Genomic DNA, 24,068 nt, shown 5'->3' with positions numbered 1-24,068 from the left:
CACCACCTCCAATCGGAACACCGACCAAGCTACAGCCAAGTTGAAGGGCTGCTATCAGTCTAGTAACATCTGCTGCACTACAGGCATCAGTGGAAGCGCACATGAACACCCTGGTCACAAAATTTGTGGCTGGATCGCAAAAGCACGCAATATTCAAGATGCCAGAACAGGTTGGAGTGTTTGCAATTTCGCGATTAAGGCATGCAATCTGGTAGACAACCATTAGTCATCCTCGGTCATGCAGGTCGGATGGGGATGCCATACAGCACAAGCTGGTGCTCCCAGGATCGTGAAGAAAAGAGCAACCAGATTTGGAAGCGCCTCGGGATTAGGATCGGTGGTGTTGGCTGGGACCTCTGCCACTGGTCCTGCAAGGACAGCAGCGGAGAGGAGAGGCGCACTGAGAATCGTAGAAAGCTTCATTGTGGAACTGTAACTCGTAAGTTTAAGATGATCAGGTCTTCCGCTGCAGATAGCTGGACTGTAATATCCTTAGATCTCTGGGTATTTGGGATGAAGGTATTGTTGGGTGATAACACAGACTTATATAGTTTAGATGTCAGATATCCCAGATACAACTTAAATAGAAGTTAATACAACAAGTCTGCGCACATGCAGCAATTCGGAATCTAAGACGGCACTAACTACTACCATTCCAATCACTAGTATCACAATTCGGCCATACAGTCCGCAAATCTTTTGTGGGAGAGACTAGTAGAAGAGAGTCTGTGTAGCAAGGCATGTTTAATAGCAGAGAGGTGTGCTACGTAGACCTGTTCACATGCTACATCCCCCTTCCACAAGGAGGATCCAGTAGTTCATGTGAATAAAAAAAGTATGCTAAGCTGAGTAACTGAGCAAACCTATAGCTGCTACTTGCTACTGAAGATGCAATTGACCAAGCTCAAGGAGAATCAGATGAAAGGCGATTGGGAACACCTCACCCTTGTTATTGGAGGACAGTAGGGTAGTATATTATAGACGATTTGTAGATCTTAGGTTACAGTCCGGCTACCTGTCTAACCATATGATCATACTCTTGATCATTTGATCCTGTCTGCATAAGCAGGGCCCTGGGCGCTTCTGAATTGTGTGTATCCGCTAACAATATATGCTCTCTGTTTGCAGCTAGTACTAAACAACATAGGAGGGAAAACATCGGGATACCACAGCACCGGGTGCCGTACAGTAATTAGAGTATCCCAATATTCCAGCTTCATAAACCCTGCAATCTTCGGACCTCTTGGTGACTCAAACATTAATACCATGTGAAACTCTACTGCCATTACCAAATTTTGCTCTCTATAACTATTAATCAAGCCGAGATGACTGTCTCTCTACCTGATATGAACGCAACACTATCTGATTGACATGCCTTGTCATGCCTGGTCAAGGCTAGAGTGGTCTGTGGTGTCACCCATGTTGTATAACTAGCTTTCTCGAGAGACAGGACACTGCAACGTTGAATACCTCAGAGAGTACTGCAGGGGTAGATGATGTCCAGCTCTGTGCATGGGATGGCCTCTAAGTCCTTATGATTGATTACACCTATGCTGTGGCATTGTGATAACATTTCAACGCCGTATATATTTATGCCATGACTCGATAATTACCATCCTTCAGGGGAAGGAAAGCAAATAGCAGTATGTCACAATAACAAGCCCAGCGCTGATCTTAACTTGCCCTACGCTCTCAGAGCCTGAGCCAGCTTCAGGATCATCATATTGCAGCTCACTGTCTCACAACAGGAACCAGAATTACATTGTGATATAAATGTAGCACTGCTGGGTATGACAACAGTACAGATACTTTAGTAGCTTATTTTGAGGGTACACCTGTTACCATTGAGTTATATCATCTGAGATTGTTGAATAATGGCTTAGTGAGAGCTAGATTTACTACTTAAATATCAAATTATACAAGGGCTACACAATATTAGTATCTCATCCATGTCAGCAAGTATAGTCAATTAAAGCCTCTTACTAGCTCGCGGCTATAGAACTTAGGCTCAAAGATAAGCATATTATGCCCTTAAGCTTTCAATAGAGGTATATAATTAACTCCACAGACGTCCTTCCGTTCAAAGATTCTGATGGTCTGGAATTCCGGAGACATGAGTTGTTAGTGATTCATAAGAATAATGTTTGAACTCTGTTGCTATTATGAAGTGCAATAGCTAAGGATCCAGCCGCTTGAATCACACATTTGCCCGCGAAGATATTTGTGTTTAGTCAAGGTCAGTAAGCCTTAATTCAGAGCAGATGTTATATCCCTATCAAAATTTCAATCCAGGGACTATCTGTGCGGAAGATACCTTGTCAGTTAGGAATTAAATGTCTCCGAGAAAGGTATTCGCGTGTGGGGGCGTCCTTCTCTGCCAGTATTATCTCGATGACTACGGTTGAATCCTTGAGGAATTTCAAAACAGCTCCCTACATCAGCTACGGTGCCGCCTTCAGGGGAGCTACAGCCGGCATTCTGCCCATTGAAATTAGTAGAATCTTGACATTGTGAGCGACATACAACGAGCATGTCTGCCAGACTGTATGTCTGATGCAGGCTGTTGGTTCAGGTTCATTTGAAAAATTACATCTGGCAGTCGGATCGTGCCCCTTCGGTCTTCATTAACGAGGTTCTTTACTGAATCTTTCTCAATGAGAGTTTGTGCTTCCTAGATGGTAGATGGTACAATTTCGATCGTCTGATTTGTCAAAGGTGCAGCGGACATCGAAATATATGGTACAACCATGCAACACCGCTGTTTTGTATGTACAAACATTCTTTAGTCATAGCTCTTCTGCTCCAACAATAACAATATCAAATTGATTAATGCAATTATTGAAGCTTCGCAAGCTTGAAAGTAGGCAAGTGTTTACGATGTCTGAAATGGAGCTTACAAATCGACGATTATAAATGCCGAGCTTACCAATCATCATCGCACGTCTTTCAGCACGGGGATCAACTATATAAACAGGCTAGCGCTCATGATCCAGCTGAATATAAAAGGCTGCTTTCCCTCTCTCCATCTTTCAAAGTCACAGTCCTACTTCATCCAATTCCTCCTCCCGATTCCCAAACCGACAATGGCAGATTCAAAAGCTCTCCCACCCCAGCCCACAGACATGTCCATTCCCATCCGTCGCGTCATCACCGCACACGACCCCAAAGGCAAAGCCTACTTCGCCTCAGACGAGCTCCTCCAGCCCTACGACCCAACCACCGCACCACGCTTTGAAGCTCCAGGCCCCAACTCCGGCTTCGGGGTAATCCAAATCCACCGTTCCCGCGGCTTTCCCGTCGACAACATGCGCCAGACCAAAGATCCCCACGGGACTCTTGTCCCGCTTGCCGATACAAAAGGTCCCTCGTGCAGGATCATTGATCTCCCTCCTGCGGAAGCGGGGTGGATGCATCGGACGCTGTCCTTGGATTATGTGGTCGTGCTGTCTGGGACGGTTGGTTTCCGGACGGATGGCGGGGAGGAGAAGGTGCTGAAGGAGCATGATGTGATTGTTGTTCGGGGAGTGAATCACGAGTGGGTTAACCGGGGGGATACGTTGGCGAGGTTATTTGCTGTTGTGGTGCCGAGTAAGGAGATTGTTACTGAGGATGGGGTGAGGTTGGAGAAGACGCCGGCTGGGGAGATTTATGATCCCCCCGAGGAGGAGGATTGAGCCTGTCATATTTCAAGTATTGGGTGGATTATCAAGAGAAGCATAGAATTAACTTGCATCCTTCCGTCAAACATTCGGAAGATCCATATGTACTATAGAGGGGAAGAGGTACGTAGTGACTTAGCGTAGTGCAGTATGTCGATGTCACGTCTTCAATCGAGCAAAGTCAATGTTGCCTATTGCAATAGCATTCAGAATGGCAGTCATGTCCGAATTTCAACCACTGTAGCGTCTGTTGCCCGCTCCTCCATATCTCTGGATTCCACGGCGGAGTATATTGTGTTCACCAGTCCCCTGAAGTGGTTTGCTGCGAGCACATCCCCTAGCCTTGTAACAACTGACTCGAGCTTTCCCAATGCAGCGACTTTTCCAGTGTCAAAATCACTGGGGACAAGCCGACTTCGCAACATGACTGACGCCTCAAAGGCTGTCCTAGCATCACGCAGGTTTCCCTGCGCCGCCTGTGCCTCTCCGAGCAAATAAAAGGTCAGCGAAGCATCGAGGTTCAATTGTAGTTGCTGACTATAATCGTATCCATCTCCGAGTAGCTCAAGACGCCAGCACAGTCTTTGACAGAGACCTGCCATATCTCTGTACCTTTCTTCCTCCCAGAGGTACCGGATAGCGGTGTGCCATACACAAAACGTCTCGTGGCTATACAGGCCTAAATCCCTATCGGCACTTTCGAGTGTCGCTGTGATATCATTCAAACTCTTCCCTCGATAGAAGTCATAGAAACCACCTGGATCGGCTCGCGGGAAGCTGGCTTGATTGTAAGAATAATGAGCCTTGAATTCGTCTTGTGCGACCTTCGACATCCACAAATGTCGACAGTAGGCATCAAATGCAAGATATAAATGACCGTCTGAGTCCATGGGTAATTTCTGCAGGGCTTCAAACATCATTCTGCGAGGCTCATTCCGAGACAAGACTAGTCTTGCCCAGTGGACAAGATATTCTGTCAGTAATTGCTGAATTTTAACGTGCCCATCCCGCTGAAGCAGGCGCAGGATAGCAAGAATATCCGGGAATTGGCGATGGTGGTGATTCTGCACTACGGCTTTGAGGTTTAGAAATGCTGTTCGTATCAGTGCTCCCGACCTATTATTTCTGCCTATCCTGAATTGCCCCAAAGCATGGTAAATCATGTTGTAGAGTTTGCTGAGCGCTGCCAACCCAGCCCGGAGCTCAGCGCTTCTGGCGTACAAGCCTCGGTCATCTGCCGCCCATCTGCCAGAGTCGAAGGAAGTCTCGAAATGGACCCGTGTGCTGAACAAAAGTTGCTGGAAGTTTTTGAAAGTGTCTGGTTGACTGAGGGACTTGAGGTCAAAATGTAGAGGAATAAACGTTAGAGCTCTGCGATTTGGGGATTCAATCTCCTGGCGATGTCGTTCCCTCCTCTTGTAGCGCTTCTCAACTTCGATGTTGTCCAAGAGGACGTCACTGGCAAGGACCAAACAGTCCCATGTTCCTCCCAGACCAATCCTGCTTCTGATAAAGACTACTTCCTCTTCGCTGAGATTCTTGAAGATCCCCTGGGCTCGTAGAAAGGCTTTCCACTGGTCGATTCTGAAAGTCTGATAAGCATGTGTACCTTGAGAAACTTCACCTCTGGCCTATCGCTTACGTTAGTCGGGGTTCAGACAGCGACTGTTCGCGCTCAAATTTTGATTTAATTTCCTCGAGTTTCAAGCCTTCGAGTAAGTAAAGCTGAATAATGTCAAGGCGACGGTCTCGGTAAAGCGGGGCCGGTTGAGATTCGCTCATGACTTAGTTTGTCGATGGATCTCCGATTAGCGACTACAATGAACCAGTATGTGTCGGGTTTGGGATCGATGTAAGAGGACCAGTCTCAGAATGTGGCCCACTTTTTAAATAAAGGGGAACCACAGCAAACCTCAAGAGTTCTTGAGCTCTCTCCACTGTAGGAAAAGGGCGAGTGTCCAATGATCAATCATCAATACCACAGCCATTACTATAAAGAGATAGGTGCTTGCAGAATGACAGGGATATAACAAATATTTGGTCTATGTTGAACCAGCATGAACACAGTATGGGAGCACTAGGCCACCTATCACAGGAGGAATAAGGCCATAGCGTCTGGAACAGATATGCCTTGTTGACGTGGCACGCTCCTTGAAAGAGACGATATACTTCCCCACTTTCTGTTAAAGAGCTGCCTCTCAACGTCTCTAAAGCTTCCGGCATCATTCCATTGGCCAGTCCACCAGGTACCGAACTACTGCACACTTTTGCTCGCTTCCATCTGAGCTAATCTACATTCAGGGATAGTGCTTTCTACTTCGGCTGTGTTCGATGCATGGCACTTTTGTGTGATTCGTCCATCCTGCTGTGATGGCTGCCAGACATTTCTCCATATGGTAGAAGTTCTATAGTATACACATACCTCTCGATGATGGGAGCTTTCCATGGGCAGACATTGAATGGGTTATCTATATAGGGGTCATGAATTCCCCGATGATATCTCTGTCTTTCGAAATATTTTTGTTGCATCTTTGACGAATATTCAGAACCTACGGATCAAACAAACATCTGAACTGCTGCTATATTGCCTTAACTCTGTGACATTCTGTCTGTTTACCTGAGGACTTCAGTGGCCTAACCCTACAAACCACAATGCCAATTTTTCCCGCAAGCCCTTTGCAGCCGATCAAGAATGGATGGCATATTTTCTCGGACCTTGTTTGCAACAAGTTGACCGAAGGAGCTGAAAGGTTCTTGAAAACGCAGTAAGTTTGAATGGCTGATCCGGCGAGCTTCAAGTTCCAAGTTTACTCAGAGTCGACATAGTACTGGAGCCGATCTCTTCATCGTTACCGGCCCTGCTGGGGTTGGGAAGTCGTCTTTCATCAAATCAATCACTGGGGAAGACGTGTATATCGGATCGACACTTGAATCTGGTGAGGGTTGCTATTGTTGCAGGACCTATGAAGACACTGAACATATATCAGGTACAAAAACCACCAGTCTTGTGCCAACGGTCATTGGGAATCAGCGCTGCTTGTTCCTTGACATGCCAGGATTTAATACTCGCGACTTCGACGACTGGGACGTCTTTCATAGGCTCATGACGGCCATGTCCGTTGTTGAGCGATACGTCAAATTCCGCGGTGTCCTATATGTGGATTCTATGGAGGAGAATCGTGTCACGCCTGCAACAGAAAAGATTCTCACCTGGCTTTGGCTTTTCTGTGGCCAGGACTACATGCCCAATGTCACGGTTGTCACAACCAGATGGGACGGCTTGGACGCGGATGGCATCGAAACCAAGATGGCTAGAGTTGAGAAATGGCGTGCAGAAGGGCTGCTGCAACGTTTCTTCGAGCATGGAGCGAGCATTTACCACCATGGACTCGTAATGGAGGGAGGGAATTACAAAACATTGCATATCGAGAGGCAGGCCGAGAGGCGTCGGGTCCTCGCTCGGGATGCAATCACGGCGCTCTACCAGCACCCACCAGCCTCAAGCTTCAGATTTATACCGAAATCGCGAATGGGGCTACCATCGACACAACTCTCGCCGGCAGATGGCTAAAATATGGGCGTGCGGCCGACGATTCCCAAGACAATGACGAAACAAGCGCAGATTCCTCCCCTGGAGGTGATTCGGCCCGCAGCGAGCAACAAGGGGAACGTCAGCAGGGAGACTGGGCAAATAGATCTGGTGAATCCGCTGCAAGAGCAGCATGGGCTGAGCAATTCTTATATGCTTGGGGGGACATCAAACCCTGGATCCGTCTCTTGTACATGGCCGCCAGAATGTACATGTCGTCGTCCTCCCCGTCCTCGCCGCCTGTATTCGATTCCTTTGTCGACGATGCCTCAGAGAACATTTTCTTTGAAGACTTCATTTTTCCTGATGAACCCTTCTCTGGCCCAGAAGAAGCTTTGGGGTGGGCATGTGTGATCCTTTGAACCGACGTTCCAAGCGTCGTTGACTGTCCTGGATTATATGGTTTCCTTAGCTTAAGGTCTCTCCTTTTATTGTTTGTACATGTGTAGTACGTCTTTCGGTCTCATGTATCCTGGATAATCTGAGTTCATTTCGTAGGTGCATGGAAAGACCTGGTAACCACTCTATTTGCTGCTTATCTGTATGCGATGGAGATGGCCTGAGGTCTATTTCATTCGAGGCTACTAATTTTTGAAGCTGATGGCAGGTCATGCAGTTGCTGCAACATTCTTTTATACCATATTCCTTCGGCCTATCCTGAGTTAGCTCCTATGTTACGCTCTCTAAATTCAGAATGGCTCCTATACTAAACATTCGCGAATCTTACGTATTACAAAAGAGACTCGCAGTAGAAGAACCTATAATAAAATCCGTGGATAACAAGTCAAAAAATTACAGGATATAGCAGTAGAATATTAGACGCCTTTCCCTGTCAGATATATCCTGCCTATGACCGATTTCTGCTGTAATAATTAGAGTAGGTGTGATAGAAAACATTACTTACAATATCTGCTGGTACATGTGTACTTTCCCTTTTTCTCTCCTGCAAAGGTCCTGCCAGCCCGCAAGCCCTTGCTCAAACTTTCAGCGAAACTTCTATATATGCGGCCCTCTTTTAATTCCAAAAGCACTATCGCCATAGATAGAAAACTACAGGTTAACATAAACAGGGCGGCCAGCCAGAGCCTACGGCTCCCTGGTCTCATTCAAGGCCGTGTTCTCAGACCGGAGCTTCTGCTTTTCATTGATGTTAAGCTCGATTATGAGCGTCTTGCTCACCGCTTGCTATGCACCGCCAGTCAACACGCTAGAATACATCGTCAAGAAAGACTGACAACTTACCATTATGGTATGCCCTCGCGCCTCTCTATTTCTCGGCTCCCACTGGTCCGGAAAGCGCTCCTCACTAAGCCAAACCCGGAGATCTTCCACATCACCGCCAAAAATCGAATACATGAGCGCGTTGTTTCCGGAGCCTGGACATAAAGCATGCACCGGTGAGAAATCAACGCTTTAGCTGAAAAGGAAAAAGGGAAACCTACCAAAGAACTGGTGCAGGAAGCTCCACGTCATAGAGTATTGGCCGTTGGTACGTTTGCACTCTGCGCGTCGGACACCAGAGAAGTAGACTATGTCGTCGAGCGAGAGGGATTTGCCATTCGATGCGTGGGAGAGGAATCTGTCTACTAGATCCGGGTGCGGGACGCCCTGGTCAGGACAGAAGGCGATGTCAGGACCTGTATATTTCTCGCGTCAGCACACCACGGCCGGTTGGAAGTACTGATAAGCAACATACGCGTAAATGAGGCATCGTGCTGGATGACCTGAGACGAGGGGTCAGTGCGCAGTCAGATTTACATGGGTAAGTTAGGAATCCTGATGACTAACGTTCAGAGCGCTGAGGTCCTGCAGGTCAATCCAGCTCCGCCCTTGGTCGAGCTGATAGGCTGAGGCAGTGAGCTGGTCGGCGAGCGACGGTGCAAGGTTATACGCATGTTGGATGGTATGCGACATTTGCTTGTAGCTGATGTGTTTACCACTGCGGGGCAAGATGTCTGCGCCGTGTCAGATCAGCGAAGGACAGGCATGTGGAAGCACATTATACAGTCTCACATACCGTGGTTGGCAAGAGCGTTGAGCCTTGGGTGTGTTAGTATAACGTTGTGAAAAGGATAAGGAAACATACGCTGGACAGGGCGAACGAGAGTCAGTGGCCTGAATGGGCGCCTGAAATTGCGGCCAGACGCCACCATGACCTGGCTGGTCGGAAAGCACAACGCTTTCAACCTTACGGCGGGGGAGAGATAGGTTTGCAATCTGTACATGGTGTCGTCGAGGTTAGGATTCAGAGACTGGCATAAACGGAGCGGAATACACACGACGTAGTAGAGGTCACGGATGGTGAGCCAAATGACAAAAAAGAGGAGAGAATTAAGGGCTTTTAAGAGGTGGAAAAGCCTTCTAAATGTGCCGACAGTCGTGGTAAAGACGTTAACCATGGTGGGCAACGGTAATAGCTAGGAGCTTGGGACAAATAACGATATCATTTGAAATGAAGGACGAGGCAACATCTAGCTGGGCTGTGGGTATGAAGGCATTTAAATTTGACCAAGCTGATTCTTATGTATTTGAGGGTCAGCTGAAACACCCAGGTCCTCCTATGTTTGCTTCTTTGTCAGGGCTTTCATTCGTTGAGGCTGCGTAACAAATCACAGGTATAAGTTTCTGGTGGATTGGATATGGGTTGATTACCACCTGTCTAACCCATATAACCCACCCTCAAATCTGGGTCATCTAGGCGTATCCATGCGGGTTAACCCGGATCCACCGTTCGTTGGACAAGGTATGGATTTGCAGATTGGGTCAGCTAAGGTACCTTAGTCTAGTCCTACCTCTACGAACCCCTCGGTCCGGCACGCCATTGATCGAGCTTCGATTTCACATCTCTTTCCATGGTATTTTCTGTAGCAAAATACTAGTACCTTCGCCATCAGCATTCTTGTTCAATGACAGAGAATTTGAAAGAATTTGATAACCCTTGCTTTAAGACACAATCTTACAGACACCAGGTATAACCCCCTGGATTCAGCTGCGGGGTCAGCAAGGCATCCGTGCCCCTCGGGAGTCGCTCTGCTACCTTTATCGACTCGCGCAGTGGTGATCAGTGGTGATCAGAATTAGATGGAAGCTAATCTGTACCTCTGGATCATCGGAAATGAGTTTAGATGAGATCGAGCTTCCTGTGCAAGTCATATGAGTCATATATAACCCGTTTCTGACTCAGTCTTCCATCACAGCGGAGGCTAAACCAGAAGGGAGGCCGAGTCGTCAAATCTCTTACAGTTAAATATTCAGATATTGAGCTTAAATACACTGGACACGGCATCAACAAGTATATCTGATCGACTGTACCAGCTGAGCGCGCATACACAACTTGCTTTCGCGGTTGAAATAAGATTTCCGAGCCCATTCTCCTGTTGAGCATCTAATCGCAAGATGGATCAACCGGTACCACGCGTTGAGCTGGCCTTCCGTCCAAAGGAAAGTTTCGCGGCACCTGTTAGCAATATTCGGAAACCAGGGGATCAGGTAGACATGACTACCGAGGGAAAGGAGCAGCATGCGACCCAGCATAGAGCCCAGGCAGCCCAGGCACCAAGACGCGGCCGGCGATATGCCGGGCCAGCGACTGGACCCCTGGAAAGCTCATCAAAAAAAGAAGCTTCCGAGCAGAAAGAGCCCGTGGTGCATGAGTGGTCAGATGTCCCTGGACCATTGCACGAGGCTGTCATCGCTTGCCTGAAAAACGTATGCCATAATCTAAATACTCTCGCCAGATCCGGCTACAAGGTCCGCGAAATGACCCAAGAGGACATGGAAGGATATGCAAAGTGTATGAACTGCGGAGGTGCGTATATATCCACCTCTGATGGAATGAAATATACTGAGAACTGTTGTAGAGCGCAAGCGAGTTCTAGATACGAAATCAAAAACAGCTTGTTTCTACCACCCAATGAAACTCAAACACCAGAAGAAACAATACAAGTATCCATGTTGTGGAAAGAAACAAGCATGCGCCTCACTGCCGGCTCATGTTTACGCACCTGTTCAAGATTTTATCCTGGAGAACTGGCAGAGCTATCAATTAACACCGAGTCCTATGTCAGGGCTTCGTCCACCTCGGCGCGCGGTCGCACTCGATTGTGAGATGGTCGAGGTTGAAGGAGGATGTGCGGAAGTAGCGCAGATCTGCGCCGTCGATATCCTGGCCGGTGAAGTTATTGTTGACATATACGTGGTCCCGTCCAAGATGGTAACGGACTGGCGGACTCCTTGGAGCGGGATGTCGCAGAAACTTCTCGAGGAGATGAAAGAGGCTGGAAAGACTGTCAACGGATGGGAAGAAGCTCGCAAAGCCCTATGGGCGCACATCGATCCGGACACCATCCTCGTGGGCCAGTCGCTCCAGCACGACCTAGATATCATGCGTATGGTACATTTGAACATCATTGACACGGCTATCCTCTCTCGGGAGGCAGTAGCGAAAGACTGCAAGCAAAACTGGGGGTTGAAGCGACTGTGCAAGCAGATGCTCGATCGCGATATTCAGCAGTCACGGAGAGGACACAATTGCTTGGAGGATACAATGGCGACTAGGGAGGTGGTTCTCTGGTGTGTTCGGCATCCCGGCAAATTCCAGGAGTGGGCAGTGTCCCAGAGGGAATGGAAGAAGAAGGCCGATGCGCATTGGAAATTGAAGCGGAAAGAGTCGGATAAGGCTCAGGTCAAGCAGCCTCGAGAGAGTGTCTCTCAAGTACCCCCTGAATAGAGTGCGTCGTATGTCTATATGCTGCAGTCTGGCCTCGGTGCTTTTGCATATATCGCCCGGCACTCGGAATATGCCAGATACCCATAGGAAATTATATACATTGCTCTTATCAGATCATCCTGGATAGGTTCCATGGGATGCCAGTGGAATGCCCCCCCATATAAGGACTTCTTGGATTTCTTTACAAGGGTTAAACTGGGCATCGTGGATGATATACATATTTAGGTTAACTAAGATGTCAGAGGTCCTCCTGGCTAAGAAAAGATAAGAATAAGGTAAAGCCTCCTAAATCACTCATCTGCGGACATGGTTCAGTAGACGACCCAGGGTTGTACTCCGGGTAGGTGTGGATCAACCCATAATCCGCATGGGTTGCATCAAACCCATATCCAACGCACAACCAGTCTAGATCCACTGAATCATGATGCGACGCTTGCCGGGATAAAACCTGACAAACTGTAACGCCAAAATGACACGCAACGGTGCAGGCTCTGAAGGTCGGGATCGGTTGATCTGACGATTCTATGTTGCCTATGAAGCCGAGCTCCCCAATACTTACGTACCAACCGTGTAGGGAGCATATCATTGACGATGGTTACTGAGATAGAAGTAGTAGACACATAAATTTCAAGCAGTGATGATATCGGCCAAGGTAATTAATTCTCAGAAGATAAAGTGCAGAGATACCCCTTTTGTTCCTAACTCTATGATCAGAGGTCAGAATCTTTCCCGGTAACACATATTCATTCGAGTTTAAAACAAGGCGTCGATGGAGAAGTTGTGAAATTAGAAAGCTATGGCAGGGTTATAGAATAGCTAGCTTGCTTTTAGAGAAAAATTGTGCAGAGGGCTGCATCAAAGTCGATCATGAACAGAATGAAGCTATACGATAACATATTCCTCCCAGAGCCGACCTCCCGGAAGAATGAGGCCTTGCAAATAGTAATTGCATCTTATACTATACGTCACCTATACCAGCAACTCCCATTCTTTGCTCCTTCGGAACAGTCCGATTGGCCGCTGTAACCACAGCTTTAAACTGTAAGGAAAAGGCGTCGGGTAACCCCGTTCCTACCCACGACAGCTAGCATCCCTTGATTGCTTGTTACGGTTAAGATCCAAACTTCCGAATCTTTTTGGACCATCCACTACGAAAGTACGGCCCCGGGATGTGCATTTGGATTCTCTGTCAACCCTAACTGAACCGGTTGATCTAAGATACGGCCGCAAACGTACGGAGTAGTATGTTACATGGACGTTGATGTTGATTCTCGACCAACGTCATGAATCATTATATCGAGAGGTAGCAGTCAGATTAAGGAATCGAGGCTTGGAATATTTAAATCTTTTCAATCCCATGCACCACATAATCTTATGCAACCATCATTCCATCTAAGAATCTAGCGATATACGACTCCGTTCCGCAGCTATGCCTCAAAATACTATTGCACTGACTCCTGGTGTCGTGCTTGGCTATCCTGAGGTTCAGGAGAAATGGCCGAGGAACCCCGAAGATCTAGCTGTCAGCGACATTGACACCGGCGTTTTGATCAATGAATTGTCCAATATTAAACTTTTGCCGGGGAAGGTCAAAGTCCTCGAGCAAAACCCGGAGATTATGCAAACGAAAACCTATGAAAAACCCCCTCCGATTGAGAAAGGAACATATCGGGGGACGCAACTGGCGCTCACTAAGATTTATAACCTTATAGAACAGCGGTACTTGTATCGGACCATTTCCCTTCCTCCGAGATGGCTAACATCCTCGACAGCTTTAGTTCCTTCATGGATGTAGCCAATTTCGAGCCTTTGGTTCCATCGCCCCTGACCAAGGACCAGAAACGCAAATTCTTTGCATTCACAGATGGCTCAGACGGTTACCCGCCCCATCTTAACCTTGCCGGCAATGTGGAAGCAGCGAAAAAGGACAAAAGCAACCAGAGATCCACACTTCAACCGTCCGAGATTTTTGACAAGATGCGCCTTTGGCAGCTAAGCTCTCTCTTACCTAGCATTGTGCCAAGTAGATTTAAAAGAGGGGTTGCTAGGTTGACTGCAAGAGGTTGGTTTGGCTCCATGGGCAGACCAGACGCAGGAGAAAAGCTCGAAGATGTGGAGAATTATAACAGGAGGGCTCGCGGATGGTATTTCGGTAAAGATATATTCGACCTCCCCAACGTGGGCGATTTGGCAGATTGGTACAGCGATGCCCGGTTTGCCCAGCAGCACTTTACAGGCACGAATCCTACAACAATTGAACGGGCTTCAGATCGTTGGTTAGAGCACTTTATCACAGCCGCAGAAGCACCAGAGGACGCCCCGGCTAAGGAGATTATCACCGATCTCCGTAACAGCTGCCGAGGGTCTTTGTACATGCAGGATTACAGCTACTTCCGCGAGGCTGCTGGGCTGGACCCGACTGCTGTCATCAAATGCGAGTTTGATGAAGCAGGCAAAAAAAGCTACCGCTATGGTTGTGCTTCGGTGTGTCTCTTTTATCTCAATGACAAAGGCCAGCTTTACCCTCTGGCTATTGTCATCGACTGGCGGGGCAGTGCTGAGACATCTGTGACCATCTACAACCGGGAATTGATCAAGCGGAAGGATCTCCGGTCAGGAAGCGAAAAGCAGGACCAGAAACAGAAGATAACCGACGAGGCTCATGACTGGCCTTGGAGATATGCCAAGACCTGTGTACAGTGTAGCGACTGGCTTCGGCATGAAGTCACCGTGCACCTTACGAACACCCATATGATTGAAGAGGCCATTATTGTTGCCTCGCACCGACAACTCGACCCAGACCACCCGGTGATGCTGTTGCTCTATCCGCATTGGCAAAAGACCCTGGCACTCAATGCGGCTGCCCGAAACACTCTGGTTCCCCATGTCATTGTCGATTTAATCGGGCTTCAGGCAAGTGAAGGCTTTGCATTTATCCGGCACGCGTACAAGAACTTTGACTTCAAGGGACGCTACGTACCGACAGATCTTCGCCAGCGCGGGTTCCCTCCTGAGGAACTCGACGGTCCCAAGTTTCACAACTACGCCTACGCCAGATGTATCAACAGCATGTGGCATAAGATCAGGACATACGTGCAAGACATGTTTGCTCTACTCTACCCCGGAACTAATGCCAACGAGAAAATCCTGAATGACCAATGCATTCAGTCCTGGTCTAACGAGATGCGCAGTCCCGATGGTGCCGGTTTGCCCTCGTTCCCGACCATCAGCACGTTTGAAGAGCTGGTTGACTGTGTGACCATGTGTATCCACATCGCATCCCCCCAGCATACGGCTGTCAATTATCTACAAAATTATTACCAGTCATTTGTGGTCAACAAACCTCCCTGCCTGTACGCCGAGCCTCCAACCTCTCTACAGGCCCTCCTTGGCTACACCGAGAAAGAGCTTGTTGAGGCGCTGCCTATGAACCACCCTCGGGAATGGCTTCTTTCGTCACATATACCGTACCTACTCAGCTTCAAGCCGGGTAATAAAGAAAGTCTGATTGTCTACGCTGCATCTAAGTTTCGCGTGTATCACAACAAAACGACAGAGAAGGACCAGGCCATCGCAGTAGCGACCGGAAAGTTCTATACCGCACTCGCTGAAAGCCAAGAAGAATTCAAACGTTACGGACAGGCAACGGATGATTGGGAAACCATCGAGTACGAGGTGCTGAGCCCAGAGTGGAATGCAGTGTCAATCTTGATTTAGCCATGTCAGTATAACTAGTCGCAATAGTGCTGATGCAGCCTTCATTTTTCTATACCGGATCTGCCCCTTCCGAAACATCCCTTAAATGGTTATTACTGCAGTTCCATGATAAATGGAAGAAGTGAACACCTATTAATGCTATTCTGCGACATAATTCGTGTACTGCCATATCACCATCCACTAATTGGGATTAGTAGGCTTCTGCATGACTCATAAATTCTATCGAAGTCAATTGCTAAATTCACAGCCCAGAAACCTTATCAGAACACATATCATCACAACAATCATGTCTAATCGGCCCCTGGGTCCAGTCGTCGCATTGCCTCCGGCCCAACTACCCTCTGAGGATACCCTCACCTGCGGCACGGTTGCTCTGACCAAACTGAACTCAGACCACGCCGCTCAGCTATTCCCTCTAATCGGTGGGGACGATGCGAGAAAATCCGCTCTCTGGGACTACATGCCCGATGGTCCATTCAGCGACTCCATAACTTTCCAAGAAGCCATCGCAGCCAAATCGAGGTCTTCGGATCCGTTCTATTTCGCAGTCATAGACCTCCGCCAGAACCCCGACCCCATAAAAGGACATGCTGTGGGCTATCTTTCGTTAATGAACATCGTCCCTCAGCATCTCAGCATTGAGATTGGGAATGTACTGTTTTCTCCAACATTACAGCGGACGACAGTCGCTACCGAGGCGTTTTACCTTGCCCTCAAGTACGCGATTGAAGATTTGGGGTTCCGCCGCGTTGAGTGGAAGTGTAATGCGCTGAATGCGCCTTCCAGACGGGCTGCGCTGAGATTGGGGTTTACCTTTGAGGGGATCTTTCGGCAGCATATGGTGGTCAAAGGGAGGAATAGAGATACGGCGTGGTTCTCGATGCTGCGTGATGAATGGGAAGGGGGTGTCAAGGGGGCTATGGAGGAGTGGCTGCAGGAGAGCAACTTTGATGAAAGTGGTAGACAGAAGAAGAGTCTTGAAGAGCTGCGGATGGGAAGGCAGTCATAACTCAGACCAAGAGGTGATTTTCTGCGCATTTCTTCCTTGTGGACTCTTCTTGTGGAGGCACCGGTCCGAACGATAGACTGGATAGAGTGGTCTCTTCGCAAAATGTCCGGTCGCATATACGCCTGGTTGTTGTATTTGTGGAAGCTCGTTTCCATAATTTAAGAAAATTAGAAACGCGTAGCAGTTCAAAGTCAATCGCCACGAAAATAGAGAAGCGACAAAAAAGATAATGCGTTAGCTGGGAGTCGAACCCAGATCTATTGCTTGGAAGGCAATAATGCTAACCGCTACACCACTAACGCTGACTTGTGATAGGTGGCAAACTTTATGATATATGGCCATTTAAAAGGACATCTTGGGTGTTTTTTTTTGCTCATCTCAATTGTTACATGCTACCTACCTTATGCAGGGCCAGTATCTGCTAATGCTAAAATTGCACAAACTTCGGACAGGAGAACCTCGCGTATTCTTCTGTACGTGTTGATACTTTCCACCTTCAGCCTGGTATGGCCGTGGCATTCAGCAACTTGTCTTGGGGTATCTATAGCCGTCAATATATATATAGCTGTCTAGTTGTTTCCCAAGAACAGGTCACCACTTATTAAAACGGGAACAAAGGGTGAAGCAAGAGATATGTCATCTTTACAGACAGGTTCATGGAGTGAAGGGTTTCATATTTTCTGTTGCATTGTATGTGAGAAGCATCAGATGATTCAACCGCGCGGCATCAGACAGTCATCCAACCAGGTAAATATTCGGAGCGTCATCAATCTCGATCCTCTGGTCCCAGAGACTGTATGCTTATTATTTCATGTGATACTCACTTCGACTCAATGCAATTTAGGCACCAGGAGCAACATGTCCTGGGGTTTAGACGGAGTTTAGGCGTATTTACGGAACCTGGATATCCATCTCCGCGTATCACTACACTAGCTCACGACCCATATAATGCATCAAGGCATGAATAACAAGACATTTCTTTATCACTCGCCACATTACCCGCGTCATTGAGCGAACCTCCATCGCTGTCAACAATAATGACTAATACACCGTCCACTGTCGTGCTCATTACAGGTAAAGATGATAAACATAACTGCCTTCGAGCCTAGACTGATCACAGCAGGCGCAAACTCGGGCATCGGCTTCGCAATAGCCAAAACCATCGTGTCAGCCTCGCCAGACTACCACGTCATCATCAGCAGCCGCTCTCTTGAAAATGGCCAGAATGCAGTCCAAGCAATTCAGTCCTCGGAGGCCATAAAGGGCTCTCTGTCTAGCGTGCAACTAGATGTCACGGACCCTACCTCGATTGCATCCGCCGCAAAGCAAATCGAAGCGCAGTTTGGCCGTCTCGACGTCCTGATCAATAATGCGGGTGTCTTCTCACAGTCCCAATCAACCAAATCGGCAATGGAGGAGACCTTCGCTGTCAACTCTATCGGGCCTGCACTGGTGTCCGAGGCCTTCAATCCTCTACTGATGAAGTCGGCTCGTCCGTACTCGATTTTCATCTCGAGTATTCTGGGTTCGTTGTCCGAGGCGGCTGATCCCTCCTCTTCGGTGCACTATTATGATGGCGTGGCGTATCGGATGAGCAAGGCTGCGCTGGATATGTTGGTTGTACAGCAGCATAAGCAGTTTGGTCCCAAGGGGATTAGGGTATTTGCTGTGTGTCCGGGGTTGGTGAGGTCGAATCTGAGAGGGAAGGGTGAGGAAGATGTGTCTGCGGGAGGAAGGGCGGGGGATCCGATGGTTCCAGCGGAGATGATTTTGGGTATAATTGAGGGGAAGCGAGATGCTGATGTTGGGAAGTTTTTGCGTGGTGACACGGTGCTGTATTGGTGAAGTCTATAGCTAGATGATGTGATAGCGTGATAGCGCTTAGTTGAAGTTCGCTTTGGTTTCAGGTACGAAAGAGATCCCGAATATCAATGGATGATCTCGATCGCGGTTTGTATACCCAGAGCTGGAGAAGCTAATGGCAGTTGTCATTTATATCATTAAGATCACAGAACTACATTCAGGATATCAACCCATCTGATCATCCAAGGACCATCTGCACGAAACCCTGAATCCATTCAGCCACATCCCTGGCCTCCCTCAAGTGAATCAACAGATGACCCTCGCCATTGACAACCTCCAAGCGCACATCCGCGTTAACAAGCCGTTCCTTAATCTCCACAGCATCCTGCAGAGGATATGTCTTGTCATCTTCCCCATGAATGAGAAGAACTGGAACACGAATCTCCCCCAGTCGATCAAGCAGCGCATCCCTCTCCATCATTGAGTTCAGTGTAGGCTCCACATTCTCAGCGCCCGAGTGGCGTTGAACCCAGTCCTGCTTTATTTGAGCCGCACGCGGGCCCTCGACATCAGGATTCCCGCCCCAGCTGAGGATAGCGGCGTCCATGATCTGCTTGCTGGGAGCAGGTGTTGCAATCCAGATATTACAAAGCTGATAGAAGGCATCACGCTGAGAGTCGGTCGCAGCTGATGCGTTGGAGGCGAGGAGGATGAGGCCTGAGAATCTAGCTTGGTCGAGTAGAGCCAGGCGGAGAGCGATCATCGAGCCCATGGAGATGGCGGCGATCAGTACGTTGGACAGTTCAAGCTCTGCCTGCGGGATATTAGCTGTGCTATGGCTGTATAGGTTGTATGAATCATTCATACCAAGAGAGTGAGGACATCCTCGGCTTGGTTCCAGAGAGTATATTCCTTGCGGCCGGCAGTTGTTTTTCCGTGGCCGTTCAAGTCAACGCGGAGGAGGTTGACATTTGGTAACTGTGGTGCGAGAAGCTGGACAGTCTCTTCCCACATGGCCGACGACATCCATGAAGCATGGATGAAAAGAATGGTGGGGTTGCCCTTTTCCAGGGGTGCCTCTGTCTCCCAATACAGGTTGTTGCTAGCGAATCCGGAAGGCATGATGGTTTCTAGGTATTTGGGTAATGATCTTGTTCTTGAGTCTGTAGTTGAAGACCAGAGTAGAAGCCGAAAGTGTGTATTTATATTGTGGACAACTGATGGAATGACATCGTTATGCTTCCGGTTAAGGTTGGAGTATAACGTTATGTGGATATCGTTAGGGGAGGATTCGCGAATACGACCTATCCTGAAAAATCATGGTACACCCTCGTATTCATAATAATCTTGTGTTCCGGACGATTCTAATATACTAAGGATGGCCTGGCGAGTAGACTAGCTCAGCCACATTTTCGTACTCATATTGTTCATTGCAGCAGATAATCATGAAGTCCAAAATATGGCATTCGAACGGACTGATATCCGTAAACGAGAGAACCCAGAAGAAACCATTGAAGTCGCGCTAATATGACTCTGATCTCAAGCCTGTGCCTATTTGGCAAATTTGGCACGTAGACCGTCTAAAGCAATCTGCGCCAGTTTCGCAATTGTCTCAGCGACCGCAGTTTCAAAGACGCTGATATCCAAACCGAGGCTTGATTCCACCAATTCATGATCTCAATTTTCCCAGTGAGTCAATGCCCAACGCTGCAAGGGATTTAGTGGCATCCAGGTCCTGATCTGCGTGCAGCAACAGAGAGCCAACTCTCTTGGCAATCTGCCTCGTAAGACAGTCGAAGCTTCGCTCTTATCAGGGATGCGGGGTTGGCAGCAACGGAGGAGAGGAATTCTTGTAGTCTATCTTTTAGTCCCTAGCAGCCTGGTCAGTGTCTGAGGTCTGCAGGGCCGAGTACCGACTGAGGAGGATGTCCCTTAATAAGAGATGGTCGTTTCCAGCCGCTGCAGACGGTTCTGTATACTCAAGTCCGCCGTTGAAATGGTTCCTGCTAGTTATCCCGAAGTCTGGAACCCGTGTGGGAATGGTGACAGTAACTGCAGCGTGGATGGCGTCGAGGATATCTCGCTCACAGAGCCAGCGGATACCCACATTGCGGTAAGTCTTACCAGCCTCGCTGTTCTTAAGGTAAAGACCTTAGGATTTGCTATTTTCTAATCTGAATAGAAGACTCTCCAGTAATCTTAGTTCTGTGCTTCTAGCAGGAAGCTCTCTAGTCTTGAGGGCATCGGAAAAGCCCATTGCATTTCACCTAATGTGTGATGTCCGTGCCTGCATTTAGAAAATAGTCAGAATAATAACGCTTAAGGTGATAACAGGAGGAAACATGTAGAATGAATTATAACTGCAGATTTTTACCACCTACTACCTGACAGCATATCCAAGGTGCAGCCTGCTAATGATGGATCAGAGAACCAGCAAGTCACATCTGTCCTACGAATCCATCTATATGTTTGCCCCATGGCCACAATACTTTTTGGGCAGGGATCAAAAGGCTTGGGGAATCCGTGCCAAAGTCCGGCCATTCAGGATTAGCAGAGAGGAAAAAAGGAGTTTTTGCCTATGTGAGATGACGAAGCAATGCATGATACAAACTTTGACACGACATGGAGCGACGGCAATCAGTGCCTAAAAGACGATCAGTAGACTATCTCCCATGTAATAGTATGTGGATCTTAGCCTTGCATAGGCTGCTGTCGTTTACTCTGTACGGAGTATTCCTCCATTTTACTGCAGGAACTAAGAAGAGTAGTTGATGTATCACATAGGATATAACTTGCCTCTGCTGGTGTTTGGTAGATCCCAAATACATTTCTATAAGTGATCGCCAAACACTGAGACGTCTTAATTTATATCTCTTGGAGTCATAACTTAATTGCTCGGCGATATCGGAAGCCGGCAAGGCGGATCAAGCGCATAGTAGGGTAGATTAATCGTGGTAGTCATTGCGGTAGCTTGTTTGTTCCGAGAAAGCATAAGAAGAGGCCAGGGCTGGTTGAAGCAGGTTTGGATTAATTGTAGTGAAGCGTGATGATGCATCAATTCCTCTTGTCTGAGACGCATATAAAGCACTGCAGCCCAACTGCGGCAAGGCTCCAATGATGAGTTATGGACCCTTCCAGGCCGACTTCGCAGCATACCTTCAGCCTTGGATACTTAAGTCTCAATATCTCTGGTATGACAGCCGTAGATTTTCATTATCACGTTTATACGGCCCAGAGACGTCGAAGTGCTTGAAGCCAGTGCCTCTTCGAGATTACAACGATATTGAGACAGTCCTGAGTATGTTGCAGAAGATAGCTACGGCCTTGATTGCTATGGCCGCCAGGTAGAGTTCTTTCACCGAACCGTGACAAAGTATCTGGCGTCAGCCTCTCAAGGATGTCGAACCTAGAAGCCTACTAAGAGATGAATGACACTTTTTATCATTCTTATTCTTCGTTTGTCGTTTCTACCTTTTGCTTTCCCCTGTAGATCGGTGATCTCCAGGTATCTCATCGAGGGGTCCAGCGCAGTCTCCCAGGATAGGACATGCGGTGGTAGGGATAGATCGGAAGAAACATTTAGATCAATCATTGGTGCTTTCAGTTATTGGGACATGATACATGCACAAAGTACAACACCAACATGTGGTGCTATTATTAGCCAAGATGACCAGGGTCAGGAATGCGGCGCAGCATCATAAAAACCCCTCATCATCATCCCACATTCTCTCTTGCATACTGAATCAACAACATAAGCGTACAATATGTCGACCGCCGTTTGGGATCCCGATGCTATTCTCCAAATCACCGACCCCTCAGGCCGAGGCATGTTATGCGTCGGTCTGGCGCGTCCCCACTCCCCCAGTGGACTTCGCGGTCGATGTCGGTGTGATCTCCCGCCTGCTAGGTATAGGGACATTCTCTCCATCCTAGATACTTTGTCCAGGACACCACCGCAGTATGTGACCAACAGGGAACTTCGGTCCATTGCTCGACTGGGATTGTGCAAGTGGCATACTCACCAGGTAGATGAGGTTGTGGCTAACTGGGAGGATATCCTTGGATGTGTCGAGAGTATCAGCGGGACGCACGAAGGGCAACGGGAAGAGATCATTCAAGACTTGAAAGAACTGCAGAAAGAAATTGATGAGTGTAGAAGGTTGCTTCTAGTCAAGGAGGATTGTGAAGACGCTCTTTCTGTGCTGCTTCGTCGGCATCTCAACCGAAATGCACGATTGAAGAAGGAATTAGTGGAGAGTCAAGCGACTTGTGCTCGGCTGCAAAAGGAATTAGCGAGGGTTAAGGACCAAGACCAGAAGAACTGTCGACTCTCTGCCGAGAACTCTCGTCTATCAACTTTACTCAAGAGAGCTGAGGAAGAACAAGAACGCTACAAGAACCAGGCAACCAACCTAACCGCGGAATGCGAGAAACTGCGCATGCAGAATGCAGAATTACAGGCAGATGTCAACTCCCGGAAGGATAAGTATAAAGATTTGCAGGACAAGGAACAGTCAGCAACTAGGGAGCTGATCGCCGCGAGTACTGAACTGCAAGAAGCCCAGTCCGTCAATCAGGGCTTGGAAAATGATAAGAAGGCCTTGCAGTCCGAGATTAACGTTCTCAAACACGAGGTGAACAAATTGAATGATAACAATACCTCCATCTCCTCCCAGCTTGCAAGAACTGCAGCTTCTTTGCAGACAGTCACAAAGGAGCTGTCGGCTGCCTGTCAGGCGAACTTGGAGTTACGCACTAGGATCGGCCAGCTATCGACTCCAGTCTGGTACAGGTTGATACAATGGATTAAGCAAAAGCTCTCGGGTCTCTCAAATTTGCGGAACCCCGGAAAAGAAGTATCTGATGAAGAGGAGGGGATGGCGCTGGCTCCAACGGGTTCAGGCAGGGAGGTAGGACTGGCTTGACGGAGCAGAGCAATTATAGTACTTGGTGCAATGAGCAGCCGGGCCAGACATTCTTTCGGTATGGTTTACGAGTCACTTAACTGAAGCTTGAGCCTGATCATCTGTTCGTCAGTCTCGCTCTAGCTAATGAAAGTATACCAGAAAGTTCGGAGACATCGTACGCTCACACATGTCCTGCAGTATCAACTCCTGGGCCGTTTGCTCATGGAATGCTGGATATCAGTCGCACGGGTGGCCTCTGGGCTCTATGAGGCACCGTACATTAGCATCTACCAATACTGGATACAAAGACCATGGACTTGTAGTGCATTGCATTATCATTCATACTCATGAGTAACTATATTAGAGAAACCATAAAACAAAAGCCACCTTTTAGAACCACGCCTATCCATACTTATCGCCGCCTTACTTGCGGCATCGTTTCCTGAATAAGGAATGGTCATGATTCTGCCAATTGTCCGGGTTCTTCCCTCGATACTCCCAGCATGTGCGGCAAGCATGGTTCCCATCGGGCTATTTTGCCCAGGAGACACCGGCGCCCTTCTTGTGACAACCAAGGCACTGGCACACCCTATCGGCTGGTTTTGCCCCATTGGAGAGCCAATGGCTTTCACCCTCGTGGTTTTTGGCCCAGAAA

General features: G+C 48.1%; 11 protein-coding genes and 1 non-coding gene across 12 annotated transcripts; 7 read left to right on the top strand and 5 right to left on the bottom strand.

The window, feature by feature from the left end:
* Positions 1–222: 222 nt before the first annotated feature.
* NFIA_113600 (uncharacterized protein) lies at positions 223–423 on the bottom strand (the record flags this gene model as incomplete). Its single annotated transcript, XM_001262725.1, has 1 exon — positions 223–423. One exon carries the CDS (start codon positions 421–423, stop codon positions 223–225), a length of 201 nt encoding a protein of 66 aa, XP_001262726.1.
* Positions 424–2,984: 2,561 nt separating this feature from the next.
* On the top strand, positions 2,985–3,674 carry NFIA_113590 (cupin domain-containing protein; the record flags this gene model as incomplete). Its single annotated transcript, XM_001262724.1, has 1 exon — positions 2,985–3,674. The coding sequence occupies one exon, from the start codon at positions 2,985–2,987 to the stop codon at positions 3,672–3,674; it is 690 nt and encodes a 229-aa protein (XP_001262725.1).
* A 203-nt stretch (positions 3,675–3,877) lies between these two features.
* NFIA_113580 (uncharacterized protein) lies at positions 3,878–5,441 on the bottom strand (the record flags this gene model as incomplete). Its single annotated transcript, XM_001262723.1, has 2 exons — positions 3,878–5,243; positions 5,302–5,441. 2 exons carry the CDS (start codon positions 5,439–5,441, stop codon positions 3,878–3,880), a joined length of 1,506 nt encoding a protein of 501 aa, XP_001262724.1.
* An 870-nt stretch (positions 5,442–6,311) lies between these two features.
* On the top strand, positions 6,312–7,230 carry NFIA_113570 (uncharacterized protein; the record flags this gene model as incomplete). Its single annotated transcript, XM_001262722.1, has 2 exons — positions 6,312–6,424; positions 6,759–7,230. The coding sequence occupies 2 exons, from the start codon at positions 6,312–6,314 to the stop codon at positions 7,228–7,230; spliced, it is 585 nt and encodes a 194-aa protein (XP_001262723.1).
* A 1,104-nt stretch (positions 7,231–8,334) lies between these two features.
* NFIA_113560 (uncharacterized protein) lies at positions 8,335–9,647 on the bottom strand (the record flags this gene model as incomplete). Its single annotated transcript, XM_001262721.1, has 8 exons — positions 8,335–8,433; positions 8,491–8,624; positions 8,691–8,885; positions 8,945–8,972; positions 9,037–9,203; positions 9,266–9,288; positions 9,335–9,465; positions 9,528–9,647. 8 exons carry the CDS (start codon positions 9,645–9,647, stop codon positions 8,335–8,337), a joined length of 897 nt encoding a protein of 298 aa, XP_001262722.1.
* Positions 9,648–10,644: 997 nt separating this feature from the next.
* On the top strand, positions 10,645–11,977 carry NFIA_113550 (putative RNA exonuclease; the record flags this gene model as incomplete). Its single annotated transcript, XM_001262720.1, has 2 exons — positions 10,645–11,056; positions 11,109–11,977. The coding sequence occupies 2 exons, from the start codon at positions 10,645–10,647 to the stop codon at positions 11,975–11,977; spliced, it is 1,281 nt and encodes a 426-aa protein (XP_001262721.1).
* Positions 11,978–13,406: 1,429 nt separating this feature from the next.
* Positions 13,407–15,694, top strand: NFIA_113540 (putative lipoxygenase; the record flags this gene model as incomplete). Its single annotated transcript, XM_001262719.1, has 2 exons — positions 13,407–13,696; positions 13,756–15,694. 2 exons carry the CDS (start codon positions 13,407–13,409, stop codon positions 15,692–15,694), a joined length of 2,229 nt encoding a protein of 742 aa, XP_001262720.1.
* A 286-nt stretch (positions 15,695–15,980) lies between these two features.
* Positions 15,981–16,703, top strand: NFIA_113530 (GNAT family N-acetyltransferase; the record flags this gene model as incomplete). Its single annotated transcript, XM_001262718.1, has 1 exon — positions 15,981–16,703. The coding sequence occupies one exon, from the start codon at positions 15,981–15,983 to the stop codon at positions 16,701–16,703; it is 723 nt and encodes a 240-aa protein (XP_001262719.1).
* A 230-nt stretch (positions 16,704–16,933) lies between these two features.
* Positions 16,934–17,005, bottom strand: NFIA_113520. The gene has a single exon. It is a non-coding gene; the product is annotated as a tRNA-Gly (tRNA).
* Positions 17,006–17,783: 778 nt separating this feature from the next.
* On the top strand, positions 17,784–18,548 carry NFIA_113510 (putative short chain dehydrogenase/reductase; the record flags this gene model as incomplete). The annotated part of the gene is made up of 1 exon (XM_001262717.1): positions 17,784–18,548. The coding sequence occupies one exon, from the start codon at positions 17,784–17,786 to the stop codon at positions 18,546–18,548; it is 765 nt and encodes a 254-aa protein (XP_001262718.1).
* Positions 18,549–18,744: 196 nt separating this feature from the next.
* NFIA_113500 (alpha/beta fold hydrolase) lies at positions 18,745–19,628 on the bottom strand (the record flags this gene model as incomplete). The annotated part of the gene is made up of 2 exons (XM_001262716.1): positions 18,745–19,320; positions 19,374–19,628. 2 exons carry the CDS (start codon positions 19,626–19,628, stop codon positions 18,745–18,747), a joined length of 831 nt encoding a protein of 276 aa, XP_001262717.1.
* Positions 19,629–22,270: 2,642 nt separating this feature from the next.
* Positions 22,271–23,431, top strand: NFIA_113490 (uncharacterized protein; the record flags this gene model as incomplete). Its single annotated transcript, XM_001262715.1, has 1 exon — positions 22,271–23,431. One exon carries the CDS (start codon positions 22,271–22,273, stop codon positions 23,429–23,431), a length of 1,161 nt encoding a protein of 386 aa, XP_001262716.1.
* Between the last annotated feature and the right edge of the window lie 637 nt (positions 23,432–24,068).

The sequence above is a fragment of the Aspergillus fischeri genome, genomic scaffold, assembly GCF_000149645.3.
Source record: "Aspergillus fischeri NRRL 181 1099437636259 genomic scaffold, whole genome shotgun sequence".
Classification (NCBI taxonomy): domain Eukaryota; kingdom Fungi; phylum Ascomycota; class Eurotiomycetes; order Eurotiales; family Aspergillaceae; genus Aspergillus; species Aspergillus fischeri.
The sequence above is the reverse complement of the archived record's forward strand: the minus strand, read 5'-3'. Positions and strand labels throughout refer to the sequence as shown.